The sequence below is a fragment of the Rhyacophila brunnea genome, unplaced genomic scaffold (genome assembly GCF_057557595.1).
Source record: "Rhyacophila brunnea isolate RB1 unplaced genomic scaffold, BYU_Rbru_1.0 scaffold_17, whole genome shotgun sequence".
NCBI classification, from domain to species: Eukaryota; Metazoa; Arthropoda; class Insecta; order Trichoptera; family Rhyacophilidae; genus Rhyacophila; species Rhyacophila brunnea.
This window is the reverse complement of record NW_028232827.1, coordinates 38898092-38906981: the sequence shown is the minus strand read 5'-3', so window position 1 is coordinate 38906981 and position 8890 is coordinate 38898092. Positions and strand designations below refer to the sequence as shown.

The window sequence follows — 8890 nt, the reverse complement described above, 5'->3', positions numbered from 1 at the left end:
ATTATTTGAAAACACTTCTGAGAAATATATAACTAAACAATAGAAAAAATCTTTTTTTTTTAAATATGACACCCAGCAGGATTCGAACTTGCATCTCGCAGGATTCGCGCCCACGTGCATTGACCACTATGATATAGGAGTCTTATCTAATTGAAACGAATTTTAACTAATGATTCTTACTCTCTGAAGCGCTTTCTAAATTACGTTACTATTGGCTATAGAATTATGTATTTTCAATAAAAAGAATGTTACATTCTTAAATCTTGTGATTTAATCGTTTGAATAAAAAAAATATTTAATTAATACAGTAATATTCATTACACTTTGCTTATTGAGTGTTTACAAAATATGTATATTCTTACTTTCCATTTCCATCCCTGCTCCATTGAGAACAGCAAATAAATAATTTTCGACTGAAATCATGTGAAGTTTAAGCAGGTATACGATATATTACGCATGGCCCTCACATCCAGGCGCCCAGACTAGGATTTTTGGCGGACCCCCCCCCCCCCCCGACCTATCGTTAAAGTTAAAGGCACTGTGACGCTCTACAGCAGCGTTTTCCAAATGGTGTACATTTAGTAATGTGTATATTTAATATTTTTTGTATATTTTAATACATCTATTTGAATTATGGAGTTGTAGAGTATCGATAAGAAATAAAAAATTGTATTGTACAACCATATAATTTTAAACAATAACGTTATTGAAGAAAAGTAGCGTGGTAGGCGACTTTTTTTACTATTAGAGAGAATTTTTGATGTGTGTTTATAACACTTAACTGGTCGACTCGCCACGCCCGGCCCTTCCTGAGCCCAGGCCTCCAGGCTAAAGCCCTGTCACGAGTCAGCCTCCCCTTGTGGGGCCATGGTATTACGGGATAGTAGAACGATAAAACGAATGATTTTATTTTGCAGAGTTTTCTCAACGTGTTAGCCGAAACTTAAAACTTAAGATAAAACTCACCGTGTATGGAGGGTTAATATAATATGTTATTTTATTATTTTCTTCAGACAACAAGTCAGTGCGGGTTCATTTAGGCCGCATGGCAGACGTATTTCAAAGCTCCATGCGATATTATTATTGTTTACTTGAAATTCGCTTTACATCGACAATGTACAAAATCCTTAACTATAATATTTAAATGTACATTCATTTGAAAGGTGTAACAAACTAAATTAATAACTTACGTTACAAGTGGTCTAGTGAATTTACTAAGGAAATAATAATAATAAATGATAATATATTATTATAATGAACAAGTTCCTGATAAATAATAATATAAATATGTGTTTAATTTGGTGGTAAATTATGATTATTTTAATCAAAGTAAATATAAGTATATTAATAAAATAAACATTAACATTTATTTATTAATGACGTAGATATTATTGAAGTGTTCATATTATTCAAGTGTTCAGGTGTCAAATATGAGTATATAATTAAATTGATTTAATCTAAAAGTTTTGCTAAAATGAATTGACGTGATTTTCAACTGATAATATTATTATTTGTGAATATAATTCGGTGATTTATCAATAAAAGGGAGATACGAATCGAATCTGTGATAACATGGAGGTATGTATGTGACTTTTTACGTTATCTAAAAGGGGGTTATTTATTAATTATTAACATATAAGATAAACTACGCTATCCTGTCAAAATGTTAACATTAGATAGTAAAAAAACGATGTGTGCATAGCAATTGATTGTAATACATTATATCATAATATATATTGCAATGGACACTCTAAGATATGAAGATAATAATAATAACATATTAGGTAACTTTATTGTTAAAAGCTTATTTTGAATCTTTATTCGTTTTACATTAATTTATAAAATAATATTATTCATTTTTAATTGTGTTGTTTTTGTTGTAGAATGTCATTAAATATTTTTTTAAACTAAGCAATCCTGTGTCGATATTGGTAGCCACACGAAGAGGTTTCTTAACAGCTTTTTTGTTGTTATACCGAAATAGATGTTAGCCTCTTGCTCAACGTAGGTATTATGTTCGTGCTCTGGGTTGAAACTAATAACAGAAACATGGACCTTCAAAAACAAACCGCCCGCAACACACTCAGTCTTAATCGAGAGTATTACGAGGTCCTACGTCTGGATGTGAAGCATCAGCAGTTGTTTACGTCTGGGAACGTCTCAGGTCTCAGAACCCAAGTGAGTTTTGACTAAGTAATTTAATAAAAAGTGCCATGTGGAGGAGAACTACAGGATGCAAACCTCTGGGAAGGGGAAGAGATACTAAATTCGGTCCAATCAGCCGTTGATCCGTTGAAACTAACAATGAAAGTCATGGGAATTTACCAAACCCGGGAATTGAACCCGAGACCCACGAATTCACCAGTGGACACATTACCACTCACCCATCGCGAGTGCATATTGGATAAAATAAAACAAAAGATGTTTAATTAATATCTATAATTATTTAAGAATGTAATATTCTTCAATTAAACCAAAACCTGGTAGAGCCGCAGAAACGTGCTCACCTATTAGAAAATTGATTGACATGATCATGCACTGAGTGAGATTTGAACCCTGTATCGCACACTTGGCGAGTGGTTTGACCTACCGATTCTCGTATATATATATTTTGTTAAATTTCTAGTGGTTTCATATACGTCTTGTGGCCAGCAACGCCCCTCTTTCCGAACCCCATTACTTATTTGCTGATTATTATCACTATCAAGTATCAGTCATGTTGGACTGTCTTTCCAAAACTACAAGTATAAAAATACTAGTTGACATTATCAATATGGCAATCTATCGACTTATCGTTAGAAAAAAGATAAAAATTTTCATAATCATGTTTTATCGATATTATTTTAAGAATCCTATCATTTATTTTATATTTATAATTTTCACAAGTCAGTTGTATTATAAAACTATCTACCAAGATCTTTTACACAGTGGCCCAAAAGAAGCTTTATATTTTGTATCTACCCATTTTATATTATAAAAACTAAAAATAAAATAGTAGATTACTGTTTAATCCTGAGCGGGGCATATAACGGGTTTACGAGGAATAATGTTGGCCATTCGCCCGATTCATTGGGTCCCTGCGCTGGATAAAATAGAAGACTAAATGAGATATATTACTTCTACTTAAATTCAAGAAATACTTAATACCCACCAGATACGTCGACACAACCCGCTAGACTCATAGAAACTCTATGTCCACTCACATACCAATAAGACCATACAAATATAGATCCCTCGAAACCCCCCCCCCCTGTCACCACTCTCAAATCGAGCGTATGACAATATATATATACCTATGTTTGAATATGAAGCATCAACAGTTTTTACGTCTGACTATGTCTCAGGAGCATTATACCAAAGATTGAGGTCGCCACCTTTTTTTTTTCTAGATGCCTTTATGGATACCTCGCATTTACTATCGAGGTTTCTTAAGGACTTTGGCACGCAAACTACTCTACTTGATGCTAGTCAAATGAAAATTGTGCCGGCTGAGAGAATATGCCTTATTGAAAACTGTTCTTCGGTGATTCTGATGAATATTTTGTCGTATTCATTGGGAACTGAGGACTGCGATTTGTAGTCGAGTTTTTTCCCGTGGTAAAAGAAATGTCGCATAGGACTATAGAAGTATATACTTATCCTATCTTATATGATTGCAGTCACTGGATCTGAAAGGCATGAATCATCTTTACATGTCACCCTACTGAAACTTTCCAATGTGCCCATTGCAGAGAGAACCACAGTGAGCAAACAGTAACACAGTGAATAAATCAAACCTTCTAGGAACGTTGATCCAATGTTGAATATGAAGACCGCGCACATCTACCTAGCGATAATACACCCTCCACCACCCGCCGTGTCTGTACAGCCGTGGATTATGCACGGCCACCTTCCACAGCGCTGTATTGCGACATAATGAATATTTAATTGCTCACATTTCGTCCCGAACGGAGCCGCACGGGACCGATTATTTGCAACCATGCACGTCGGTGCTTAAGACTGACTCTAGGAAATTGAGAAAGTGAGGTCGGCGTGATGTGCCCTGTGCACCCGCGTACTAGCTCAAGATTTTAATACGATTCTACGGAAGAGTCGGGATATTAAACTATAGATATATCGTCGGGATTATGCCGCTCTCCATACGACGCTGCAAATTTTTCAAATGCCGCAAAATTGGCCTCTGTTCCATCAATCAGGTCCGCGTGGCCAATTGGGCTCATGTGAGGACGGACCCTGGCAAACAGCTCCGCTCGTTCGGATTCGTCGGGCGTAACTTCTCGAAACGTATAGATATTAAGATATAGGAATGACCAATTCGTATGTGTTCTGGTGTCTTCGACTCGCAACCCGAAACGCATGCGATTTGTTGATAGCAGCACTAGACGTTTTTTTTTTTTAAACTAAAAAGTCGCGTTCGACGAATCTGCGGAGCTCCATTTGGCAACAACGATGACGTAACATTGAGGTATTCGACACGTTGCAGATGAGAAGAGTTTTGATGTGCGAGTCGGCTAAAACTAACTGATTCGTCGAACTCATAGAGTTCTGCAGGTGTACCTACGTTGCACTGAAGAACTATGGACCGATAAGAGTGGAAGAAATTAAGGCGATACATCAGTGAAACGGCAAATAATTTCCAACTATAGGCGCGACGAAATTTTGGACTCGCTGCCATTCGGAGAGAGAACGTCGAGCTGGGAACACGTCAATTTGTTTCATGATGACGACGGGGGTATTAATTCTTAAATCGTGTAAAGATGACTAAAAACGTTACCCATTCACTTTAAAAAGAAAACATGTGAATGAATATATTATTATTGTTACTAATAGAACAATAAACAGAACATTAAATGGACGCATTTTGGATTTATATGACAAATTATATTTCGTTTGGCATGCGTCATTTTCACCCGCGACCCGCGCATCGCCTAGCCACAATCTTTTTAGAGTTAAGAGTGAATTGATCTCGGATAATGATGATTTCATACTACGTGTAATTATTGTATTATATTATCGCGGTCATAATTTAAAGGCAAATTGTTTCAGAGCTTATCTAAAAGAAAATAATATAGATACACAGATATCTTTATTCCCCACTTTTATGGGCCAGCCTATATCTATAAATCGTGCCAGCATTTTCCTTTGATAACCATTATAACGTTTTTCATCATGGCAAAAACACATGTTTAGTTTCAGTTAGTAATTATTAGCTATTGCAACATTTACGAAAAATTAACAATATTCTTATTTACTTGTTACAAAACAAAAAAATACGCAAAATGGTAAGAAAGATTTTCTTTATTTAAATTTTAATTAACTATCATTTAATTAGTAGATACCTATATGACATATTATGTTTTATTTATTAATTTATCGTTTTCTAATCTCTAGAGAGAGAGTCTCTCTCTTATTTATGTGTATTTAACAAAAAACGGCTATTTGTTATGGTTACATGTAAATCTAAATTGTAAGTAAAACATTTCACCGAGGCACAGTTCGCTTATATTGGAAAGAGATGACGGTATAGTATACGGTGTCTAATTTTATTAGATTCCAGTGGCGAAGGGTGACGTTTTGAAAGAGGTAGCCTGTGGAGTAACCAAGCTTATCACATATATTTACGGGAAATAAGAAGATAACCCTATATTACTACTGATGAATAGGTACACTAAATCGATGAAATTTTAAAATCTCAATTAGTTTGATATAATTAGTTTATAAATAAGCAATTCGATTGAATTATGTATTTTCCTAAACACTTATAAACGTAACATACGCTCAAAATATATTATCTATCATCTTTGAAAACATCCGTTGTTGTGTACCTATAATATGTTTCATAACAATTTATAATCAGCGCTCGAAATGGAAAATTTTACGAACCGGAGCGCTCGATAATTTTACGAAAATATAAACTATATTACACTATACTACAGTAATTGTAAATGTGATTTATAAAAATAAGTGTGTTATTTTTTATTATATGAAATATCTAACTCAGACGGTCAAATTAATATTTCCAAGAGACGGAGCGATAATTTTGAAGATTTTATGAACCGGAACGGCGCTCCGGTGCGTTCCGGTCCATTTCGAGCCCTGTTTATAATTTAACCTGTAAAGCTAGACATTTTAAAATACTTCTATATTGAAAAGACAGACTTAGGCACGACATCACGATAATGTATATGTAGGACTTGAAAATCTATGCATTATTAAGACTGGGATAATAATTTTATTATTGTTTAACCGAAATTTTATAAAATTCAAATATCACACCATTTCCACATAGACGAGATTGGGCGAAAGACGAGCTCCATGTCGACCCTTTTGTCCCGTTTGTGTCTCTCCGAAATACCTACTCGATGTTTTAAAAATTTAACTAACCCAATTTATTTTGCAAAGGTTTTGTGCTCGTATATTGTTACCTGAAGATATGTACGTTTCAAGAATAGTGGCAGGTCATCTTGAATATTTTACTAGGACGTTCGATGTGTTTTATTTATTGAAATTTAATTTGACGATGCTTTTAAACTATGGTTGGCACTATTATAATACGGTGGTAAAATTGTGCATATAGAATTTCTTTGAACTAATAAATAACATTGTTATCTAATTATAAATTGATTTATATTATGTTTTTTAAATAGGTAATATTGGTCATGTAAACATTAATTTATTAAACCAATGCATTTGTACCTACATAATATTGTATTATGTCATGGCTAAGATTAAAGCACTATGACATTTATTTATAAAACCTAGTCCATTCTGAAATTGTCCGTACGTAAACAAATCAGGGCTCGAAATGAACTCGAGTGCACCGGAGCTCAGCTCCGGTTCGTAAAATACCCGAGATTATCGCTACATCTCGTGGAAAAATTAAATATTGTGTTCTGCGCATCTATTCTATACACAAGACTACTTTCGGCCTTTACGGCAGCTAACTAGAGTAGAAATGTATCGAAATATTAACACTTATTGTAACAATTGCTGCCGAAAGCAGTCTTGTGTATAGAATAGATGCGCTGGTTCGCTTACAGTTCGTCGTATAGTTTAGACTAGAGGGGCTGTTAAAATAACATTTTTTGACAGTTCAGACGGTTAACTTACTGTAACAATTATTGCCTCAATACATAAATATGATAAATAACCCTTTTTGTATTTTGTAACATTATTAACAGTGGGTTTTTAAGAGATGCAACATTGGTGTTTTTCTATTAAATGCGGGTATAGCTTTCAGCAATCGGTTGGCACTGTTGGCATAGTAAATAATATCTCAAAATCGACTTTTTTCACTTCAGTAGTTAACTTTCAAAACTGGACATGTCCATATATGCGTTAATGAATGAGTTAGTATCGGAATATCATTCTATAACCTCATACACACTTTGTTGCTTTCAAAAATAGCTACAAAACACTAATTTAATATTGAAAAGAGGTTTCAAAAAGTAGGTTGACATTCAAATAAGGACACGTCCAACGTTGTTGACATTCGAAATGAGACATGTCACTTTCAGCTAATGGCGGGACTGTATTGTAGACTGACTGTAGAGTCACGTGACCAAGTATGCTGTCATACAATCTGACAGTTTGATTTTTGTCGCGTGCGTGTTTTCGCTCTGTGTTTTTATTTAAAAAGTTCATTTATCTCTGAGGAGTGAATAGTGGATATGTCCAGTTTTTAAAAATAACCACTGACTTTATCTCACTGTTGTGTTCAGGTAGCCGTAATATGGAGAATATTATTCAAAAAAGGAATATTATATATTAGAAATTTCTAGATAATTAATTAGCTTACGCGGGACTAAACACACGACGTTAACAAAACGTTATATTTATTTTATTTTTACTTTTTGAATAGTGTATCGCGGGAAAATTGACAACAATGGCCGCCTTTGCGAAGCAGAGTCGATGAAAAGTGTTTTCATAAAAAAAATGTAAAGGTCGTCTGCCGTTCACACAAAATCGTATCGAATTCAACGCATTGTCGTCTATCCGTTATTAGTTTGTGTGCTCAACTCGACACAAATAAAATAATTTACCTACCGTAACAACACAGTCCTAGGTATAGGCAAATGGACAATATTAAATTTATTGTTGGATACACACTTTTTGTTCGAACAGAGTAGGATTTTAAAAAATAAACATAATTACCTATATCGAATGTAGTATTAAAAAAGGAAGTAACCCCCAGTTTAAATAATTACAAGATAAAAAGAACTTTATATACTTACCATGTTTTTTAATTTTCTGTTGAATCATATAAACTTGACAATTCTATATATTAATAAAAACTTTTTATTGTACTTGATAGAAATACTGAATAAATATAGAATACTGAAATGTCATTTTGACATTTTATATTGATTTATATAGTAACGCACGTATATATTAATAATTTAGTTGCTAGGACCCCCTTAGCAAACAACAATAATAACTTTCTATACAAAACAGAATTAACTGTAAAAGAATTCAATTCTGCTTAAAAATGGCTAAAACTATTAAAAGAATGCATTGTCGCCGTGTTCTGATATATTCTAAAAGTTTCAAATGTCTAGCTAGTCGGGAAATTAGTTAAAAATCTTCAATCGCTCAATACTAATCTTGGACAAACAAGAAAAAAATTATACTGGACACACAAGAAAAAATCTGTACCGGACAAACAAGAATACGAGCTAATAAAAACGTGGTAAAAAATCGGTTTTATTGGACAACACCGAATACTATTAAATACACACTGTGTCTAAAGGATATTAACTGCAAATGTCGAATTATTATTTAAATTTAGCTAATACTTTTTTTAAAAAGAAGGAAGTGAAATAAGAAAAAAACACTTAGCCATCATTTTTATTGGGTTTCCATTAATTATCTCAATAATTGATATCAGATT

General features: G+C 33.6%; 1 protein-coding gene across 1 annotated transcript in view; it reads left to right on the top strand.

The window, feature by feature from the left end:
* Positions 1 to 1387: 1387 nt before the first annotated feature.
* Positions 1388 to 8890, top strand: part of LOC147074057 (beta-glucuronidase) — a 69812-nt gene continuing 62309 nt past the window's right edge. Inside the window, exon 1 of the mRNA XM_085944629.1 lies at positions 1388 to 1578. Coding sequence (XP_085800755.1) covers positions 1573 to 1578 — 6 coding nt within the window. The 5' untranslated portion in view covers positions 1388 to 1572. The remainder of the gene's footprint in view (positions 1579 to 8890) is intronic.